Genomic DNA, 24,116 nt, shown 5'->3' on the forward strand with positions numbered 1-24,116 from the left:
GTATACACATACACACACATATATATACACGCACACACACACATACACACACATATGTATGTATGTATGTATGTATGTAATGTACAACACCATTAACATAGAGTAGAAACACTAGGGATTTATCTCCAAAGGAAAGAGATCCGTAGTCATCCATCTTATGTGCCAGTCTTATCAAAAGATACAGTACTTAAAACCAGAGACTTAAGATAACTGTATTCAAATCCTGATGTCAAAAACCTTGAAGAATCACTTAGCATTTCAATGTGTTTGGCTCTGGGGGTGGAAACAGCAGGGTTTAGTGGGAAGAAGACAGGAATCATTTTTATCTGACACTGCAGCATATTGTTAAAGTTATGAACTATTATATACATGCATCTCTTCTTTGGAAGTTCAACAGTTTTAATTTCATACCTGTACTGCCCAACTACTTGCTATTTAAGTTATGCCTAAAAAGTACCCAAGTCTTTGTCATACATATAAGCTGACCACTACAGTCCCCCAACTAACAGCATGCCTGGGCTTCAATCATCCCCCATTTTCTTTTTGATACTATCAATGTTCTCATCTTTCACAATTTTAAAATTAATTCGACTAACACTGGCCCTTCTTGTTTCCTCCTTTCCCTGTTTACAAGGATAACAGCCTGCTGGGCACATTAAAGGTTTCAAACTACTTCACAGCAAAGAGAAAAATGTAATTTCTTCTATAAATTTTTACCCAGTTATAAGAAGCTAAACATTAGCTATCCTTTCATCAAATTAGCACAGAACAAAGACATAAAATTGTACCCAGTACAGTGAGATCCAAATACAAAAAACACCAGCCACTGGGAGAAGCTAGAATACTCATGTTACCTATTTAGTCCCTGGCTAGAATAAAAACATGTCAGTTACAATTAAATAAAGTAAAAATGTAGTTCCATCTTGTTTGCTCTTTTGGGTTTTAACAAATAGAAACCAGGCAAGGTGAATCAACACCTATACCTTGAAGGTGACAAGGAACATCATATTCAATCTCATCGTGTCTTGAGGGGCTTAAGAACAGAGTTCCATCCACCAGAGGGAACTGTTCAAACACGGGGAGCGCTCGGTGGCACAAAGCACAGTTTACAACGTTCCTGTGGCTGGCACTGAGGGCTGCAAGAATGAACTTCCGTAGATCTTCGCCTTGGCCTACTTGGGCATCGTCTTCCATCCGGACATGGAAAGTGTTTAGCTTATGCCTGGGGATGTGAGTGAGAAGTTCAGAGAGGTCCAGCCGCCGCAGGAACTGTACAGGGGTGTCAAAGTGTCCTGCCCTGTGTACAGACAGACCAGCCGAACTGTAATCAAAGTGGGCATTTCTGAACACGTGGCCTCCTGGCATGGCCTTTTTGTGAGGCTCAAGATGAATGGCATTCTTTAAGAATTCCCCAAGGTATCTGGAGGATCGGGGACCACTAAAGTGGGCTGGGGAGAGGATAGAGTAGCCTGTGGGTGGGGACTGGCCAGGGGAGCCACAAGGGGAGCGGGCCCCATAGGCTGCAGAACCGACTGTCTTTTCCTGGGAGTTCTGCCTGTCCATGGAATGCCGCCGAGGAAGGTCATGGTTCAGGCCCTTCTGGGGCTTGTTCAGGGGCCTGCCTTTTTTTGCCTCCTCCCCAGCCTCCCCTGGAGGCCTTGCTGTGTTCTTCTCTGACCCAGACTTCTTCTTTTTTTCATCTTGCATTCGCTTTACCTGGTACCAGTCTGTGTCCTTTTTTAAGTGGCCCTGCCCACAGCGGCAGGAACAGAAGCGGAAAGCCAGGTCATAGCCCTTCTTGGTCCACATGTTCTGGCGGCACTGCTTCTCATTCCAGCTGCGGGCCCTGCCAATGCAGTTGAACTGCACCAAGATGCTGCTCTCCCACTCGTAGAAGCACTGAAGATGCATCCAGGTGCTGCAGGGACAGTGCTCATTGTTGCACACCACCTTCTGATAGTCATCCTTCTCCAGGTCCACTGGTCTCCCAAAGCTGCAGATCAGAGGCGTGGCACAAGGAGCTTCTGAAAGAAGAAGAAAACGAGATTCAGCACAAGGATACAAGGACTCCAGAGGGCATCCATCCTTCTGTCCGCCTGGCCCATTCATGCGAGTTACACCTCCCCTAGAACAAACACCAGGCAGATTTAGAAAAATCTATTATTTTCTTCTGATATGATGCTGTCCCAAAGAAATATATATTCTATTATTATTTGCTGAAAAAAACATACTGGTACGTTTCAAGAAGTCCAAATCCTTCCTAGTTCAATTGTGTGTCTGGCCTTCTAACAGTGTGGTATAAAGTTTTCTCAAGATGTGGGTATAACAACAGACAGTATCAGAGTTCCTTTAAAACTGCAAGGCAACTAGGAATATGAAGCGTCTACCCCAACAAGTTCTGGTGGCATCTTCAAAAGGGCCCTCAAAGTGCTTTATCATCAGGGGTTTTAGATAGCATCTGTCCCAAATAGTGGATGGCACTGAGAAAACAGACCAGCCTCATCTCAACTCTTCTAGAGTCAGCAGATACTAAATGCAGGATGTCTGGTTAGACTGTTAGCCTACATAGAACTCCAGTTAAGAAAGAAAACAAGAACTCTCTTAGAGCACACAGAAAGAAAGCAACAAGGAAGCATCTCTCAAGTCTTACAGGGCCCGAACAGCTAAACACATTCCCACAACTGAAGACAACACGATAGCTCAAAGCAGGCCCACTTCTGAAAGGGAAATGTGTGCATGGTGACTGATAGCCACCAGATTCTTACAGCTTCTCAACAGCAATCTAGAATCTGAGCTTAGAATCTATATTTTAAAGATTTAAGTAAGACCTGTGATAGAGACACTAAACAAGATCAGTAGTTACCAGGGAAGCGAAGAGAAGCATGAACGTGTTTCTAGGACAGTACAGATACTCTGTATGATACTGTGACAGAATCTGGATATCATCACACACACTTGTCAAAATCCACAGCCCACAAACAGCAGGAGTGGACCCTAAGGTAAGCTATAGAATTGAGTGCTACTATGTATAAACACAGGTTCAGAGCCTAATGTTACAGAACCTACTGACAGTGGACTGGGAGGTTCAACTTGGGGGTGGTATAAGGACTAGATACACATTCACTGTATTTTCATTTTTTTCTCCAATCTGAAAAAAATAAATATTATTTTTTTAAAGTGGGGAAGGGGTGAATAGGTAAGTCTGAATTCCTGGTACCAGTATTTCTCAGAAATACTAACCTGAGAAAGTATTCTGGTTATTTTATTTTATTTTAATTTTTTTAAAGATATTTTCTTTATTTACATTTCAAATGTTATCCCCTTTCCTAATTTCCCCTCCGAAAATCCCCTATCCCCTCCCCCTGCTCCCCAACCCACCCACTCCCATTCCTGGTCCTGGTATTCCCCTATACTGGGGCATAGAACCTTTACAGGACCAAGGGCCTCTCCTCCCATTGATGGCTGACTAGGCCGTCCTCTGCTACATATATAGCTAGAGCCACAAGTTCCATCATGTGTTTTCTTTGATTGGTGGTTTAGTTCCAAGGAGCTCTGGGGGTACTGGTTAGTTCATGTTGTTGTTCCTCCTATGGGGCTTCAGACCCCTTCAGCTCCCTGGGTACTTTCTCTAGCTCCTTCATTGGGGATCTTATGTTCTGTCCAATGGATGACTGTGAGCATCCACTTCTGTATTTGCCAGGCACTGGTAGAGTCTCACAGAAGACAGCTATATCAGGCTCCTGTCAGCAAGCTCTTGTTGGCATCTGCCTATTGTCTGGGTTTGGTGACTGATTATGAGATAAATCCCCAAGTGGGGCAGTCTCTGGATGGTCGTTCCTTCAGGCTCTACTCTGAACTTTGTCTCTGTAACTCCTTCCATGGGTATTTTGTTCCCCATTCTAAGAAGGAGCAAAGTATCCACACTTTGGTCTTCCTTCTTCTTGAGTTTCATGTGTTTTGCAAATTGTATCTTGGGTATTCTGAGTTTCTGGGCTAATATCTGCTATCATTGAGTTCATATCATGTGCGTTCTTTTGTGATTGGGTTACCTCACTCAGGATGATGCCCTCCAGATCCATCCATTTGCCTAAGAATTTCATAAATTCATTGTTTTTAATAGCTGAGTAGTACTCCATTGTGCAAATGTACCACATTTTCTATATCCATTCCTCTGTTGAGGGATATCTGGGTTCTTTCCATCTTTTTTTTATAAATGTGTATAATATATATACTTATATTTAAATAACTGGTAGGTTATAATTTTGGGAAGAAATATACACATGCTTAGAAATACATGTTTAGAGAGTTCACAGTACCTAGCATGTAAGGCTTACTGATGTTGTTCTTGTATTAATGGAACCGTTACTATATAGCTCTTGGCATAGTTATTTACTAAAGAAGCTTAGTGTGGTAATAATAGCTGAAGGTCTCAACAAGTGATAGCAAAATCTGCAAAGTGTATATCCAAACTGGGAAATTAAGAGCCTAACAGGGCATAAACAGATTAGATTCAATACCACAGGCCCAAACTAACAACTGCCACTGATGTGGGCAGACACTAAGTGTGACTACCTGCCCAGAAAAGACCAGGACACAGAACAACCAATCAACAGCTTCCCCAATTGCTCTCTCTTCACTTCTACAATTTTCAACATAATTCATTACATTTTTTACATTCCAGTCTGCATTTCTATGCTGTTCGCCTTCTGCCTCCCATTCTTCCAGATGACTACTAACTGGAACCAGTGGTCAGCATTTCTTTCCTCGCTTCCCCAAGTAGAAACTAAAAGCAAAATTTGTTATTCCTTAACACTTCTGGCATTTGGACAATTCTTTTTTTGTTGTTGTTGTTTTGTTTTGTTTTATTTTTTTCGAGACAGGGTTTCTTTGTGTAGTCCTGGCTGTCCTGGAACTCATTCTGTAGACCAGGCTGGCCTGGAACTCAGAAATCCACCTGCCTCTGCCTCCCGAGTGCTGGGATTAAAGGCGTGCGCCACCAGGCCTGGCTTGGAGAACTCTTTGTGGAGTTTGACTGTCCAGTGCATTACAGGAAGTTAGCATCAGTGGACCCTGAGCATTTGACCTGTATAACCCCACCACCATAACTCCTATGAAGAGCAATGATCTTACCAACTTCCCTACTTGGAACCTGATGAACAGAAAGTACCTGTGTGATGAAGAAAGATGAATATGACCAAAGCTTAAGAGAGTTCAAACACAATACAGATGGAATCACATGTCAAGAGATGCTGGTTAAATTCCTGGGACCCAGGAGACATTCAAGGAGAATATGAAACACGAACATAAACAAGAGATAGGGAAGAAAATCATGGCAGAAAGTACTACCACCAAGAACAGTACAAGAGAGTCCTCTACAGAGAACAGTAAGACAGAAACAGAAGTCACTGGAAGACAAGTCAAGAGAGAATCATGTCAAACGGGAAATGTTTAAGAATGGAGGATAGTGTTATATCCTTGAACAACTGACAAATTGGGGATTAGATAAGTCCTCGGGTAGGAGCTATCCTGTGCTTTACAAAATATTTAGCTACATTTTTGCCCTCCACTCAATGGTTACCAATAGTATCCTTTCTCTCAAATTTAATGCCCAGAATGTCTGCAGACATTTCCAGATACTCCTTGTAGGGCAAAATGACTGAAAACTACTAGTAAGGTAAGGGTCAAAAGCTCACAGAATGAGCAGAGAATCAAGCACTGCCATCTCTGTGAGGGCTGTTCTCCTGGTGAGGGAGGGAGGCATCAAAGGCAATGGTGAGCAAAGGGTGTGCAAGATGAAAAGGTGGCCACTATGTGTCTATAACTCTCTGAGAGACTTGGAGTGTAGCCAGCCACAAAGGGAAGAAAGGAGAATGTGAATGGAACAGGGGACAGCCAATGCTGAGATCAGAGCATGTTTTAGAAGCTTAGGACAACTCAGCAGCTTGAAAACATAACACAGGGAACAAATCCCCAACTTCCTTAGAAACACAACCTGACCACTGCCCAATGAATAACTAACACAACTTCCCACCACTTCCAAGAGCATGGGTGGGCATACCTTTAAACCTGTGCAAATCCTAGCTGTGCCTCCTGAACTCCAGTTGTCTCCTTCAGAGCAGGACGCCAGGGTCTCAGCAGAACAGCCCTAGATGACTACCGTGGGCTCTCCATCTGCCTCCAAGGAGTCTAAACCCTTAATCTTCATTTGTACAAATCCCATTTTGTATAGGCGAGTAATCCAGAGCACTGATTCTGCCATCAGGATGCCTGTATACCAGTACCATTTACAGTGTTCAATCTTCCTAATGCTGTAACCCTTTAATTCAGTATTTCATGAAGTGGGGAACCCCAACCATAAAATTAGTTTCATAGCTACTTCATAATTGTAGTTTTGCTACTGTTATAAATTGTAATTTAAATATGTGTTTCCTGATGGTCTTAAGTGAAAGGGTTGTTCAAGGGTGTTGTGACCCACAGATTTACAAACAAGCTAGTACCCTTAGACAAATTACTTCTTATCAGTTTCTTCTGTGGAAAATGCAGATAAAAATACTTTAGTTGTTAATGATAAAAAATTCATACACACACACACACACACAGTGCTTAGAACAGAAAGGATATGCTATCTATTAAACATTAGGTCTTCCTGCCCACTGCTTCACATACTACCTTCACACACCTACTATACCACCTGACCCAGGCCTCTTACAATCAGGAGCAAAATAAAGTTTCATTAAGACACTGCCATGTAAAACTCATACCTGACAAAAGCAGAAGGAAGAACGAGCTGTAATACTAGAGGAACAAAGATCCAATTATACCAAAGCACACTGAAAAAAAAAACTGTACAAGTGATTCATACTGAGTAACTACAATCACTTGGACTATGTCCTTGAAAATGTTGTCAATTAAAGTTCAGTTGCTTTAACTTCAATTCTTCAGAGGGACAGCCTTAAATAGCATATCTTGGAAATGTAGTAATAATAATAACTAAGATATATGAACCCAGAACTAACTAAGGGTGGCTACTGATCTCTTCACTCACAATTATTCATAATGTAAATCCTGAAGTCCATTTGCCTTAAAAAAAAAGACTAAGGTAAACTAATAAGAAAAAATTCTATTTAGATTATTTCCAAAAAGCAGTAGATATAACAGACCCTGGAAGCTGGACCCTTATCAGCAAACTGAATTAAGAGCTTTAGGGCTGGAGAGATGGCTCAGTGTTTCAGACCACTGGCTGCTCTTCCAAAGGTGCTGAGTTCAATTCCCAGCAACCACATGGTGGCTCACAACCATCTGTAATGAGATTTGATGCTCTCTTCTGGTGTGTCTGAAGACAGCGACAGTATACTCATACACATTAAATAAATAAATCTTTTTTTAAGAGCTCTAATACAGATACATGGAAGAAAGACATAAGTTCATAACTTTCCTACACCTCCCTGTGGCTTTAAACACCATCACTCATCATAGCAAGTCTCACCTGCTTTCTGCATCCACGTTTCTATGTGGAAAGGCCCTGCTACAATGTGGACATAGTTGAGTATTCCCATATATTCATGTGTTGATCCCCATTGTGGCAATGTGAGAGGATATGGAGCTTTATGGGATGCAGCCTAACAAGAACTGTGCCCTTGGAAGGACACTCAGTCTCTTGGAGCAAGAGGATGATCATTGAGTTGCTCTATTTCTTGATTTTTGTCTTCAGTTAGTTAGGAATACTTCTGAAATGCAGTCCTAGTAACCTGGCTGCCTGGGGACCTGTTCCTGTACTAGAGCCATACAGAGCCCACACAGAACTGGACCAATGCACACACCATGCCCTGGAACCTCCAAACCTATAAGTTAAATAAACTCTTCATAAGTACCCTGCCTCAGGTATTTCATTATAGCAATGAAAGGCTGACAAATATAGGTCAGCACTCCACCTTGCCGGTTCTGTATGTTTACACATCAGCCTCTGTAATGTGGCTTTGTAGCTAGGCTACAAAAAACAAAGTCAAGAGCCTGCTTAATATTGAGAAATACACTCAACAGAAATCACACTCTGTGACACCTCCTACCCAGAGTGAGGATGGGAGGAAGGCAGGAGATTAAGCGATAGGATGATTAGAAATAATAACAGCAAGAGCACAGTGGGGACAGCACAGGGACCTGTGTTGCTGCCCTATCCTCTCATGCAGTCTCTCCTTCCCTTGACCACACAGGACAGGCAGCAGAGATGAGTAAGAAAGATGGAGTGCATGTGCTAATTCTGTTGCTGACCCACACTGAGCCATTCATCACCCATCAAGACAAAAGCACCTGCCTACTCATCTCAGATGTATGTAGCCTTTATATGCTGCAAAGTTCCATGATATTGTGCATTGCTTTCAACTACTTCCACCATAACATCCTACCTTGTGGCTAGCTCCCCAGCTAAATGCCAACTGCCCCATTCTAGTTCCCACTTTTCTGTTTTGAAGATACCATACAACAAGTGCTTAGAAATTAAGAGAGTGAGTGATGCTCCACTCTTCATTTCCTAACCAAAACTTCTACAAACAGATTTTATGACTCTAAGAAAACAGCACTAACAGATTCCAAATCATATCTACCATAAATTAGTTATATTATAAAATCCCTAACTCTTTTGTTGTGTTGCTATCTCACTATGTAGCCTCGGCTCTCTTGAACTTGCTACACAGACCAAAGCAGGCCTCAAATTCAAGAGATCAGCCTACCTTTGCAGATGCTGAGATTAAAAGCACCACCTAAAATCCCTAATCCTTAAGAGAACAGCAGTCCCACAGAGATATAAATAAGATGAACTTACCAGACACATCTAAAACCCTTTAGTAAAGAAGAGAAACTCTCCTTTCAGGAAAAGCATGCATCACAACCATCTCCTGAAACATTAAATCATGATAATCTCACACGTGACACTGCAAACGTCCTGTACACAGTCAGCAATGTTTAAAAAAAATGTCTATAGAGCTGAGGAAACAGCTCAGCTGGTAAGGTGCTTCCTGTCACCCACACATGCATGACTTTCATAAAAGCCAGGTGCGGTGTCCTCATCTCATCTGTAAGCCCAGTACTGGAGCAGGCAGGGAGATATGCAGTTTGCTAGAGCTTGCCGGCTAGCCAATCAATCAGCCCCACCTTTAGTGGAACACTTTTTGGTTTGGTTTGGTTTTTGTTTTTTTGTTTTTTGGTTTTTTTTTTTGTTTGTTTTTTAAGATAAAGTGGAGTCTGGAAGAGGCTCCCAAGGTCAACTTCTGGCTCTCACATGCACACTGGGACATACATACAAGCATGTCCATAAATGTACCACACAAATACTCCACACACCACTCATATCCTGCCCTCCAGATATATATACCAAAATTGTGTATATAAACCTTCCAGGACCAGTTTTCATAGGTTTATCCTCAAGTATTTAGGACCCAACTTCTATTTCCCTGTACTCAAGAAAAAAATATACAATTTTTTTCTTATGCAATCTTGCTCATTCTGGATAAAACTTCAGGCCTAACAACTTTTTAAAGGGTCTGGTAACCTGACATTGCAGAGAAGAACTGGCTGTTCATCTCAAATTGATACATCTACAACAGCATGGAGCACCATGGAGAATAAGGGGCAGAAGACCCAACGGACCAGGATATGTGCTTCAAGATAGTGTCTTCTATTCTTGAAAGGGAGGCTGTACCCATGAAATCTCAACAATATGGCCATTAAAACAAAACCTATGTAATGAAAATACTAGCTAACATGCCAATATTGGCGAGGAACATCTCACACGGCCCCACCTTTGAATGAAGGACTATAAGTCATCAATGGCTGCTAGGAGAGATTCAGTCTTCTTTAGGCAAAAGCCTGATAGATTTAAACTAGGCCGTAAATACATATACACAAGAGAAACTCTAAATGGACTCAGCAGTTGTGTATATATGTATATACAAATAAACATATATGTAACAATAATTAAAGAGGTAGTCATGAACTTGAGAGGGAGTAGGGGCCACATAGAAGGAATTGGAGGGAGGGAGGCAGTGGTAGAAATGATACAGTATTCATGTATGAATTCTCAAAAACTAAAAATTTAAATTTAAAACAATAAAGACTAGTCATTACTGCTCACCTATGAGGTACTCTGTTTTCAGGAATTTAACTGTAAAACTGAGTTATCTCCACCACCACCCCCCCTTTAAAACAATTTCAAGTATCCTATGCATAATGAGAGTTAGGTGGGCTGGGTCAGGAAGATAGATCATCTGACTTTATAAAAACTTTCTAAACTCTGAAGCCTGTAGTGGAGACAAGGTCTTACCTACCCTTGTAAATCTGTGACTAGGAAAATGCAGTAGGTATGGAAGGAATGGACCAAGCTACTCTGGAGTAGCTGAAGTGCTGGTGAACAGAGATAGGAAGGAGGGACAGATATACCCAGCCTTTTATTGTCACCTCACTTTCTCAAACAACTACGCGCCCAAGCTTCTTTCCTCAGAATACCAAGTATGAATTTCAGCATTTCTGAACAACCCATGTCTAAGCAGTCTCTTTCACAGCATGAACTCCTGGTGAGTGTCTTCACTTCTAGCTTCAGACATGGAAAGCAACCTGTGGAGCACTCAATTCCTTAGCCTTCAGGCCTTGGCCAGGACATTTAACTGCTCCCCCTCCCCCCCCACACCCCCCCCCCGCCCCGTGCCACTGTTTTTTTTTTTTTCTTTACCCATAAAATGGTAGAAATAACAGTGCCTACATCAAAGGGTCACTATGAGTAATAAAAATTACTGAAATAGTTCAAATAGAGCTTAACACCTATTCATTTAACTTTAAGCAATTATTGCTAAAAACTCAGTCTGCAACAACACAATGCTAAAAACATTAAAAAATAAAAATATCAAGAAATTTGAGTTTATAGCACAGCTCCAGGGAGGTAAGCAATCTTCTGTCACATACGCAGACTGCTGAGACACACGGGGAGGGCAGCACAAAGAGTGTCTATTAACCCTTTTTTACTTCTCCCCTCCCACTGCACACAAGCACACCCCCTCCTCTTTCCCACCTGGTTTCTCTTAGCTTCCTCTCAGCCTCACATCCCTATCACAGACTCCTAGGCCATAGACTCCTGACTCCAACTCACACATCTCTCTACAGTGACCCTCCAAGTTCCACGCTAAATAAATGCTCTCGTGCAAAACGCCACCACGATCTTGCCTGTATTACTCTCAACCTCACTTCCTGTTGACCAGACCAAGACTTCTCCTGTGTGTTTTAAGCTACAAAGAGGTAGAGGTGTATTTTCCCCTGTAATAAACAAAGCAGGATAGCATACTCCAAACACTTCACTAACTGACTTGTTTTAACATCTTAAAGATGCCCTCAATATCAAAAAATAAGTACTTTATATCTTCTCCAACTAAGCCCTTTTATCCCGAGCTTGGGTGACAGGGATTCATAAAGCACAAAATATAATTTTATTTATGAAACTGGTCCTAAAGACCTGCCCCAACCAAAAAACAAAACAAAACAAACAAATCAATCATCTTGAGTCTGTGATTCATGTATAAGAAAAACATGTTCAAAATGCCTAAATAAGCAATCATTGTGTGTTGTGTTTTAATTTAATGGGTGTCTTTTAACTTGTATTAGCTTTATTTCTACATCTAGTTTATCTCATAAATTAACAATGGGACGTGTCAGTATCTTTCACCCCATCTCATTTCTCCTCCAAAGTTGCTGATTTTCACAATGTTTTTAAACACTAATATCAATTCACCCAAATACTTTGAAGAGTATAAATTATAACAGACAACATCAAAATATCACCAAATCACCCAAATCCTTGAAGATGTTCTATTAAGGTTAAGGATTCATGGAAACATACTGCCTAGGGTTAGTAGCTCTAAATAGCACCACTGAGTAACAAAGCATTTTTATAATTTAATCATCTGCTAGTTTAGAAATAAAAAGTGGTTTAATGCATAATTTGGAGAACTATATCTGCTAAAATTATGCATATAATATAAGTCTTTTGTTAATATTATTCTATTTGAAGTTTGTACAATTACATTTATATAATAGGATCATATTGTCCTAGACAATAAATTTGTAGGCTTTTCTCTTGCTCAGATTTACAGCTTAAGAATATTAGAAAACTATGTGGTACTACAGCACTCAAATGCAGTACTAGTATCTTTCTGAAGGAAAAGCAGGGCCAGTTTTCTAAATTGCATCACATCATAAAGAGTTATGTGTGCAGGTGCATGCATGTAGACGTGGGTATCTGCAGGAGCTTTAAAGTCTTTACCTCATTTTATAGCACTGTAATCAGATTTCAAAGCCTGTTTGTTCATGAAAAAAACAGGCTGGGTTTTCATAATCTTTGCCAATATCCTTTGTATTCAGTAACAAGTAGTCAAGATTTGGCCAAAATTAAATGTCTTTATTTTCTTATATAGATTCCCACTTGCCATGCAAGTTATAGTTCAGGACCTCAAAATGTACTACTTCTCTCCTCTGAGTTCCCAAATAGTATCTAAGGAGAAAGACCACAGGAGAGTCCCTGTCCTCCCCACCTTTGGAATTCCAATGGCTGAAGATGCAAAGGTTTTACCTCTTCCTGGCTGTCCAATAGATAAAATACTGACTTATCTGGCAGTGTGAGCAGCAAATGCCAGCTTCCTGTCAGAAAATACAACCAATATTTGCTACTATTCAGTATCTTCTAAAAGCTCAACTAAGAAGCAATTTTGAGTCATAATCCATAGGTAAGCATAGAAGCTAAAATAAGGACATATGAGAACAAAGCATAATATATTCACCAAATGCTTGTCTTAGTTAGGGTTTCTATTGCTGTAATTAAAAACCACCAAAACCAAAAGGAATTTGGGAAGGAAAAGGTTTTTTTCAGCTTACAATTTACAATTTACAATTTATACTTCACCCTTGAGGAAGTCAGGGCAAGAACTTAAGGCAGGAACCTGTAGGCAAGAACTGCAGCAGAGGTCATAGATGAATACTGCTTACGGGCTTGCTCGCTCAGTGCTCGTGTAGCTTGCTTTCTTGTACAACCTAGGACCACCTGCCCAGAGACAGCACCATCTACAATGATCCAGACCTTCCTACATCATCACTAACCAAAAAAAAAAAAAAAGTCCCACAGGCTTGCCTACAAGCCACTCTGTTGAAGTCATTTTCTCAATTGAGGTTCCCTCTTCTCAAATGACTCGTACCTTGTGCAAAGTTGAAAAAAAAAAAAAAAACCTAGCCAGCACAGTACTTTAAAATTCAAACTGCAAACTTCACATAGGAAATACTTCAGAGTGATTTAAGTAAGTTTTCTTCAGTAAGTTATCATAGATATATGTATAACGAGCCCTCAAACTTCCCCAATAGACAATCCGCCCTATAGTATGACATCTTAAATCAGTCCTGGGTTTTTGTTATCAGATGTGGACACTGGGGACAATAAGGTGGAGGACTCCTATGCAAAATAAAATAGACTTCTCAAGTCAAATGGCTAAGAGATGGTTACTGAGCCACACTGTTTCATCCCTTGAACAAACTGCCTTTCATAATAACAGTAGACAAAATAAATATGGCTTATTTATTAAAACATATTGTCCTTAACATTTTTTTGTTGTTTACAATCCCTGACAGTTAAGTGGCTGGCTTTAGTTATTTAACCTAATAAAGACTAGAGCACATCACTACTGTTTGCCTCCTGACCACATTGTGCTAGAACTAAAGCTAAACTTGTGACCTACTTCTTCTAATGGCTTAGGGTAAACACTATTGCACCTATTAAGTCCCTATTTTTAATATTCTCTGTGATTATTTACATTATACTATGTATATTCTTTTGAAAGACAGCTTAATTGTGTAAAGGAAGTTCATAACTAAAGCAAAAGTCTCTTCACATGCTTTCTTAACTTACAATTCAGTTTTATCAAATATGAATTAAAGTCTGTACTTGATAGGAGCCAAAGTTCCAGCCCTCATTTTGCAAAGCCAGCCAAAGAAGGGTGTCGTCGCTTGGTTGGCCTCAATGCAAATTCAGTGAGCAGAAATCCTTCCTTTGCAGTAACAAATGACTAGACCCGCTAGTCTAGTAGATTTATCTTTTTTGTATTAAAACAAAAGAGTAGTATGGAAGACAGAAAAATAAAAACAAATGACTATTGGAAATACTGATAGTAAGTTTGTGTGCTAATATGCTGTTATCCACACTTTCCACTTCCTCTTTTCTACTTCTACAGTGAATGGAACACCATGAAATGACAACCTGAATCTCGCCCACTGTAACTAATCACAGCTATGTTTAATTACTTATAAATATTACGATGAGGTCAGATTTCTTTTTAATTAGTATATGCTAGTAAGTATAGTCAACATCAACTTACTATATCAGACTAAAAACAAACAAAACAAACCAACAAAAAAAAGCCTAACTACAATAAAGAGGGAACCAAGCCTAGCGGCACACAGTAGTAATCCCAGCACTTAGGAAGCTATGGCAGGAGGTCAAGGATTGTTGAGTTCAAAGCCACCCTGTGCTACACACTGAGATACTATCTCAAACTGCCTTCCCCTTCTCTCCTCTCCCGACAAAGCAGGCAGAAGTAGAGTTCAGTGGTAGAGAGCACACCTGGTGTGCCATGCCCTGGGTTCCTGCAAAATAATAAATAAAAAGATAGGGAAAGGGGAGGGGGAGAGGAAAAAACAAGAAAAAGAAAATGAAAAAAGTAAAGTAAAATATAGAATAGCTTGAGTACCTGGCAGTAGAAGTCACTACAGATAAGAACTGTGAGAACAACTTGATTGGATTAATGAATACCCCTGGCACTAAAGCAGGCCTTCAGGCAGGTCTTTGAGAGTGTTTACATAGAGGCTTATCAGAGAAAGAAAGCCCACTCTAAATCTAAGGGACACCATTCTCATGGTCTTGGTCCAGCCAGATAAACAATGATATTCCCCTTTCTCTGCTTTTGGTCAGCACTATAGATCAAGCCACATTCACTGCCATGACTTCCCCACCATGAGAATTACAACCCTCTGCCCTGGGAACCGAATTAAAAAGGTAAGCTGTATGTTGTCAAGTATTTGGCCATAGTATCCAGAAACATAACTAATACAAGGACATGTGCATAGTACACTCCCAAAGTGCCTTGATACTCAAACTATAAACTTTAATCACTTCATAAAACTATGACTCAGTTTTCTGGGCAAGTTTATCACATATAATTGTGTACAGAAAGAGTCTCTCTATTTTACAGGATACTGACTACCTTAGTTTTGTTTTGTGTCACTCAAAAAAAGCAAGTCTTCCTATGAATCAAGATAATCCCCCACAGACATGGCCACAAGCTAAACTAATTCCGATGAGATACCTTTCCCAGGTGATTGTAGATTGTCAAAATGACAATTAAAACTGACTGCCACGTAACATGGATACTAATGGACATAGGTATGGGATTTGTTTTGGATAAGCAACACTTAAAAAGGACTCTTCTAAAAGATAAAATAAAATCACCCGGTTCATTTTAGGGTCAAATACTGCAGTGTGTGCTGTATTTTTGATCTGGAATCCAGGGGGCTCTCTTTGTTAAGGGCCTGATCCTCAGCTTAGTTCACAGAATGTGGTGAAGCGGGAGACTTTCCCACTGGGATGTGGGATACCAATTGTCTCCTCTCTTTCTTACTTCCCAACCATTATATGAGTGGATTTGGTCTACCATGTGCTGACGACGTACCTCCACAGTCAAAAAGCAACGGGGCCAATTAACTGAAACGTCGAAAATCGTCTACCCAAACAAACTTTCCTTTCTATGTTTGAACTAGGTCTCTCTCTGTAGCCTGGACCTGCAACTCACTATACAGACCATGCCAGCCTTGCTTTCAAAGGCCTAGCTGCCTCAGTCTTCCGAGTGCTAAGATTAAAACCATGCACTACCACACCCAGCAGCCTTTTCTTTTTATAAACAGAGCCGTTTAAATACTTGTTACAGGGGGAAAACCCTGACTATCAAATTATAGAAGAAAAAAATACATGAAGTCTCTGAAAATGCTCTAATTCCTATCAACTGCTGAAGATGTAGGCCAATTCAAAAAGTATCTTAAATAACTGTTATATGCCCAATGTGGAGTTTGTTATATGGGTTAAACATGAGGGAAATAAAAGTAAGTCATAGCCCCCCTTTTTTGCTTACCTTGTATTTTTGTTTTATTAAAACCTGGATGCCTACCTAATATTAGGTTAAAAACTAGCATGTTGATTTCCTTGTCTTCTAAGACTTGTCACTGTTACTTATTGCTATATAGATAAGCTAATATTCTTGAAGTAGTTTTGGTAAAGGTTTATTTTGGGGTTTTTTTGAGGGGGGGTTGTTTTGTTTTTGTTTTTTTTGTTTGTTTTTTTGTTTTTGTTTTTTTTTTTTTTTGTACTGTGCAGTTACTAAGTAAGGTTCATCTAACTTAGTGGTTAGTATCTGCACAGACTTTCTTAAGTAACCTGAATAAGTCTAATGGCCTTTGCAGAAAGGCTGTATGTACATACATACATTGGGGCATGCCTTCAAATGGTGATGTGACAGTTTAAAACTCTCTTTTAGCCATTAATTTCTGGTCCTGTGGAATCTGGAGGTTAGCCACAGATAGAATTGGAGCCTTATTTCAAGGGTTTTCAAAGAATGCATATTACCCTGCACAAAGACATGGTTTTCAAGAGTTACAGGATTATATCTGAGATTTTAAGACCCATAAGGACATTTCATTCCCCAAATTTTTTATTTTATGTTTCATGAACCAATTTTTGTTGGCCCCAACTATTATAATTACTGTTGGCACTTCTGCAGCTTCAATAAGTAACTGCAGGCAACAGTTTTCAACAGACATCTCAGGACCAAGACTTTGCACTAATGGCAGGTCAAGGGGGCATGCCCTACCAGAGAGCTTCTAGACAGATTAAATAGTGACAATTCAGCAGGGCTAGGATTGTTAGGGGAACTTCAGACCTATCCCACCTTCCATGATTACCAAGCAACTATAGTTTTGAAAGCTACTTTGACATGGATGTAAAAAAGAAGGGTAGAAACAAGACAAGCTAAAACACCACAAATCCCATTATTCTGATCCAACTATTTCTGTTGAAAAGGCATTCTTAGAATTAAATAAACTACCAGAGTTTGAAAACTTGATTTTGACAATTTTGCTATTATTCTCATTGCAAACTAACCCCAATTAAGAGGAAGGCCTCATGAAAGGACTCCACTCCATGTTAGAATGTTGTCTGACTTGACCTTGTGCAAGCAACCTAAGTTCATAAGCACAGGAATGCTGTCATTCTAAGCAGGTCTTCACTTGTATTTAACATCATACACTTTTACGTTATCTCAGTATACCCAGTCTATTCTCCTAGACCTTAAATTCAATTAAAACCTAAAAGTTAACCTAGCTTCAAATTCAAACTAAATACAGATATTTACCCATTTTAAATTCTTATTCTGGCTCCGGCATGCTAACATCAGTAAAAAGGACACATCAATAATCTCCTGAAGGTAGAAAAGCCCCATTTTCATTTTCTAACATAAGCTATATTATGACTCATGTCAAAACCCAAATGGACATAGACCCAAAATATGGCTACTTTAGTCTGACTATCAGAGTAGAGAAAATGATCTACTATTCTTTCTGATAAAAATATCACAGTTCCACATAATAGAAATAAGAAGAACCCTTCATGCAGAGTCTACAGACACTTCTCAGACATACAGAGGATCCTTTAGTCATATACTCAAGGGCATTTAGCTTTTAGTGGCCTTCCTTCCTCCATCCCCAAGCATCAGCACACACAGAGTAAAGAGCTGGGCTAGAGATGTGGGTTAGTGGTGAAATATCTGTCCATCATGCTCATGGTCCTGGTGTGAATCCCCAGCAGCACTTTTAAAAGAGCACAGAAAAGCCAGGCAGCGCCATGGCCCTACACACCTTTAAGCCCATACTCAAGGCAGAGGCAAGCAGATCTCCGTGAGTTCGAGGCTAGCCTGGTCTTCTAAGAGAGTCCAGAGCAGCCAGGGCTCTGTTACACATAGAAACCTTGCCTCTAAAAACCAGAAAAGAAAAAAGGAAAAGAAAAAAAAGAGCACAGAGATAGTGACCAATAATCTTGAATAACCAGATGGAGTAAGACACATAAAGTTCTATAACTAAGAACAGTCTATTCAAAACATTCGGCACTCATAATTAGCACTCAAACTTACTAAACTTCTAAGCTAAGCCACATTGAAGAAATATTTAAACCCAACTACATCATAAAAGCTTGCTGACCCTTACCTTTCATAAAAGACAAGGAGATAAATCTACTGGAGCTAAGAAAGCTGCTGAGTTCAAAAGGAAAGGGAAAAAGTTACAAACAAAAAAGCAGTTTTCCTTGAAAAGAAAGTCAAGAAACGCAATATGGTATGGAGAATATTAAATCAGACAGCAGACAAAACACTGGGCACTAAGACTAAGTTTAGCCTCTTTCAGGTGTATCCTGGTGGAATAACACACTAACATGTGTGATTTGAGTTTAAACCAGTAATATCTTAATCACAATACAGCTAATGTCCTCCCTCTATCTATATCCTTAAATAAACAATTACATTTAGTTATTTAATTTGCTGAGCTGAAATCTCCAAAATACGATACTCTGTAATCACATTTTTCCTTCAAAATAACCTGGTCAGAAAGCTTCCTAGTTATCACCCACGCAGTCATTCTATGGGGACTCAGGGAGACAAGCCTTTGCCTACAGTCAAACTGAACAGCATCTCTCAAATGCTCTCGTAGCAACCAACAAGCAACAAAGAATCCGTTACAACAAGGCAAGGCTTGTAGACTGAGAGGGCATGCTTAAGTCCTATATATACTTTAGTGCAAATGAAAACAACCCCCAAATCAGTCCTGACTATAGCCTCATGGCCTAAAAAGGATCCCTTACCTCATACATAGACACTTAACGTAGCCTGCTATGATACAACCCTTGAAGAGGAGTTCATAAAATGTTCTAAGGGAAACTAGTAAGTGCCAACTTACAGACTCCCAATGACTGTTTAAGCTAGGGATGCCACAATAACTAAACCTTCATTTTTTACCTTTTGTAAACACAGATAAATTTTGTACTATGGACATTCCCCAAGATTCAAAATTATTCATTTCAAAACTGAAAGGGAAAAAGTGAAGTATCACATAAACTAATGGGAAAAAAACCTGGAAATTTAATTGTATCATAAAGTCTTTTGCAGCAATTCTAGAAAGACTAACTCAAATAACTGGTCTTCCCTGAGGCCAACAGGAAGGTTCTCTAGGGAAATCTACACAGTAAGAGCTCTCATATCCAAATCTGTAGAGACACAAAAGCCCCCTCCTCCTACAAAAGCAACACATGAATTTTGGAAGATTAGCATTCACTGTGAACTCCTTGGAGAAAGGCCAAGGTCTGTCCTGGATTGCTGGTTCCAACAGATCAGATGCATTCATCACTAGTTGGAATGCAGCCACTCTCCTTCACAAACTGAGAAGCAGAAACTCATCTAGAAAGCACTAAAACTCCTAGATCATGGCACAACTAATTGCTTTTTCAAACAGCTTTATGGTTTACAGAGGGCTCGTCACAAGCAATGTCATGTTACCCTTGCTTTCTCTAGATAACACTGGGCTTAGGGCAGAAGCCTGACAACCTGAGTCTCATCCCAAGAACTCACACAGAAGTGGAAGAACAGAACCACTTCAGAGTTGCTCTCTGACCTCCACATGTGGACTATGGCACAATGAACCCCATTACACCAACCACATCAGAAAACCCATACACACAGAGGCATGCATAGAAGCATGTACATGCACACAACTTTTAATGATAAATTAGGCTTGGAAAGAGTCAGGAATCTTGCAAAATGGCAACACAAATGTACAACTCTAACCTGTCCCTCTCAATCTCACTCATTAGCATAATCAGTGAGTTTGGGAGCCTTTTCCAAATCACTGATGTCTAAGGTGTGGGCCTGCCTGGATTAGCATCATGAACAGTGCATGAATAAACTTGGAATTTTATTAACACACACATGCCGTTTCAGTTTAAGTGCCGAGTGAGGAAAATGAGACCTTTCTTCTGACTCTGAACTTAAGTTTGTTATCATAACCAAGAATAGGCAATTTGGATTTTAAGGTCTCATTTTGCAACCTGGTTCATGAGAAGAGGAAACAGGAGCCTGTATCAAAAAGCTGCAAAATGCCACTTAGATGCATAAAAACTGCAAAGCATCTGAGTCAGGTGTTGAGCACTGAGCTCAGCTGTCTGCTAGACTGTAGTGGCCAGGGATAAAGAGAATCACAGAGGAGGGCAGCAGAAACTGCAGTCAAATCAGTAAACTCCATAAACTTAACAGCATTACTGTGCAACTGTATTCAAAGGACTTAAGTGTCAATAACGATGCTATGCACAAACTTCCAAACCTTCTGCTTTTCCAGAGACTCTGTCTCTATGTAGATAGTATATAATCATACAAGACATTTCTAGCTAGTATAGACTGACCTAAAAAAGCTGAAAGACTAATAAATAGTAGAATGTAATACACAGATGCAAAAAACCCTGAATATATAAAGACTGTGTAAATCAATAAAACACAAAAACTTGTAAATAAAAGATTAAAAAATTTAACAGGAAAAATACCACGATACAGATGTTTACTCACTGACAATCTTTCAAATGCAAATGATTTGTGTATTTTTCATTTATGTGACTGCAAAGATAAAAATGATGTTAAAAATTTACATTAGACAATATGATGAAATAACTATTCCACAGGCTAGTGTATAGCTTAGTAGTAGTATGTTTTTCTTGCAAGTAATGAGAAGGTATTAGGTTCAATCCCCAAGAATCGGGGAGAGAAAAAAGAGGAGGAAGGGGAGAAAAGGAAAGACACTCCTGACCAGCAGCTCCCCCTTAATGAGCCTTTACTGCTACCTGACATAAGCACCACAGAGGAAGAAGGCACACGGAACTAAAACCCTTTGCAAGAAGTCTTTGAGCTGTCCCATGGGCTAGATGTGCACATTTCTTCTTCAACCACTGAAGGGCACTTTGAGTTCTCAATGCCAAGCTCTCTCTGTGACTATCACTGCTCTAGACACACCATATTTGTTCATTAACAACTGCTGCCAACTATCCCAGGCTCAGTCTCTCAGATTACAGGCTTCTTCTGCTGCCAATAAAAAACAGCTAGAACTTAATTCTGTATATTGCCCAGTTTCCATTTCTGACCAGACACTCTGCTAGTCATAACAAGTAGTAGTAAGTTTTTTTAATAGAATTCTATGAAATATCATGTTGAAATCATCTTCACGCTCACAAAGTAATGAATGTCAAACAGAGCTTGTGATTTCACCCAACACCAGAAAGGCTCTCCTGACATATTTTTATAGTTTGAAAGGATATGATCTAAAATATAACCAAACCTATGTTTACCCATAGGGGAAAATATACATTAAAGTATGATTTTCCTAACTTACAATAGTAATCGGAACTTTTGCTACAATGTATCCTCTGGATTAGTTCTATACAGGCTTATACCTTAAAGCATTCTATACCAAGTGAATTGTCAATGAAATGAAATAAGCAGAAATTCTGAATTATGGCATGTGGGTTATCTTTTACTATCTTAAGTCGCTCTTGGAGGGTGATATAATTTGAGCGCCAAAATACTTTAAGAGTCCAGAATATGTCATTATGGTTAAAAAAATTCTTTACAAAAGTATTTGTTGACAGCTTTCACTTTTTGAAATCTCTTATCTGCCTAAAAGTAGAACAGCTTCCCTCTTCCCACCAAAAGAACTCAGTTTCCAAAAATCACCTTACTGAGACTGCTCCTTACTACCAGAATTGAGAAGTCTCTCCACCACACAAAAGAGACACCATCACAAATCTTTGGACTCTTCCATTTATTCTAAGAGTCCATTTGTCATTCCACAAAGTTGACTTTCCCCAGAAGTGACCCTTCCCCGCTTATTCCTTACCATCAAATTGAAGAAAGCTTCAAATTCTACCCATGACTTTGTTCCACATATTTCTGTTACAATCTAACTGCAGCTCCTCAGGGCCTGACTCTGAAGGAAGAGGGAATGCTTTGCCTTCCCAACACTTTCACCATGACCTGCACTGCACTGAGTGCATCTGAGAGCCATGGTAACTTAGCAAATGCAGTCTTAGCTAACTGTTTAGATAACTAACATTTCAGTTTCTCATTAAGTCATCTTTCTTAAAGCTCCCTCTTAATATTTTTCTCAGATTGTTCAAGTTTTTTATAGTCCTGAGTATAACAGTATAAGTTATTTGCTTCCCCTTTCCACAGCTGATAAATTACAACATAATTTACAAATACTATTAAAACTACTTACTTTTTACCAGTTTTTAAAAGCTCTAGAATAATCATCTTGTTAAAATATACAGTTACTTGGCAAGCGTCTCAATGACCCATGGCTCCTGCAGCTGTCCTGGTTACAGTCTTTGCTAGATGACTGGGAGTTCACTGGCTGCCACACAACCAAACTGACTACTCAGCCCCATCAGCCACATCACGTTGACAGCAACCAAAACTCAGGGCCTTTCTTACTTCCTCCTACTGGGAACATCTTTAAAAGTGTAGATTCTGGTGCTCCTGTGTATAATGTAAGATTATACTTCCTGTCTTAGAAGACAATAAGCACATAATAAATACCTTGTAGATAGATAAGTGCACAAAACAAAACAATGAGCACACTAATGGAATGAACTCTTGGTGTTGATCACTCTTCAACTCACATGATCCTTTCACCTCTCAATCTTTACCTCCAGCCCCTATAGTTAAAGCAATTCTTTACTACACACGTCCCAGCTCTTATTTCACCGCTGCTGCTGTAGTATATGCAATAAAATCCTTGTGTTTATTTCTTTATAAGGAAGGCATAACTGTTTCATACTTTGTTGTATTTAATTTTTTCTAAATCATCCCATTTGTTTCCAGTTAAACTGGAGAGAAATGATGGTAGAAGAAAAGATTATGTATAGTTAAAGCATTGCTTAAATAAAAACCCATATAATACCAGTCATCTTCAACACTAACATTAGAATAGTGCACACAGAATGTCAACAGCTATGCTTGCACCTTCATTATCACCAGCTACTAATCTGTTATCTGCCATTAGTACATAATTTCTTGTATCTCTGTGAGCTACCAAATCACTAAAATCCCTAAGCACAATAGCATCTGCTCTAAGCACCGAGTCACAACAGCACTCTCCCATTGCTGAGACCCTCATGGGTGCCAAAAATTCTCTAGCATGCTTGTAAAACTAAGAACCAGAGATATAATTCATTGTAAAATATAGACTTATCTTTTTTTTTTTAAGATAGGCTCTCACTATATAGCCCTGGCTGGCCTTAAACTCACAGAGATCTGCCTGTCTCTGCTTTCTGAGTGCTGGAATTAAAGGTGTGCACCACCATAGGTGGAATGATTATCTCTACATACCAAGTCCATACGTAAAATACACTCTAAAAACCGAGGTCTCGCCTGAAACTTTTGTTGAAATTTGATTCCCAATGCACAAGCATTAAGAAGGCAGCTAGTGCTCAGAAGGTGACCATAGAGATGGGATTACTATCCTTAGAAAAGTGATTTAGACTAGGTGCATCCTTTCTATCTGTTCTGCTCTTTAAGGATGCTGTGATAAAATAACGTAATCCATAGAGCAGACCCTGCCCAAATACTAAATCTATTACCTGATCTTTTACTTCCCAACTTTCAGAACTGTAAAAATTTTATTTCTAGGATTTAAAAATGTCAAAGCCTGTGTTATTTTGATTGTTAGGTCCAAAGCTGGCCTACTCTCATGGCAGTCTGATGTTGATGACTATGTCTTAAAGAAAAGAACCTTGGCAGGCAACAGAAGCCTATAGGTGGGTTTCTGTTTTCCAAGAGCCTCCCTTAATCTGCCCCTCGACACCCCTAAGGTGAACCTTGAGCAAGAGCATTAGTCTTGTCAATTGCAACAGTTTTATCAGCTCAAAGACTCATCCTCTTAACTGTCATATAAAATCTACTTACTGT

The 24,116-nt window shown here is 39.7% G+C and overlaps 1 protein-coding gene across 1 annotated transcript in view; it reads right to left on the reverse strand.

Moving 5' to 3' along the window:
* The window catches only part of Heca (HECA ribonucleoprotein granule regulator), a 47,890-nt gene that overhangs the window by 13,940 nt on the left and 9,834 nt on the right, over positions 1–24,116 (reverse strand). The window contains exon 2 of the mRNA XM_021174994.3: positions 984–2,024. Coding sequence (XP_021030653.1) covers positions 984–2,024 — 1,041 coding nt within the window. The remainder of the gene's footprint in view (positions 1–983; positions 2,025–24,116) is intronic.

Source organism: Mus caroli, unplaced genomic scaffold, assembly GCF_978045245.1.
Source record: "Mus caroli unplaced genomic scaffold, Mus_caroli_1 scaffold_9, whole genome shotgun sequence".
Classification (NCBI taxonomy): domain Eukaryota; kingdom Metazoa; phylum Chordata; class Mammalia; order Rodentia; family Muridae; genus Mus; species Mus caroli.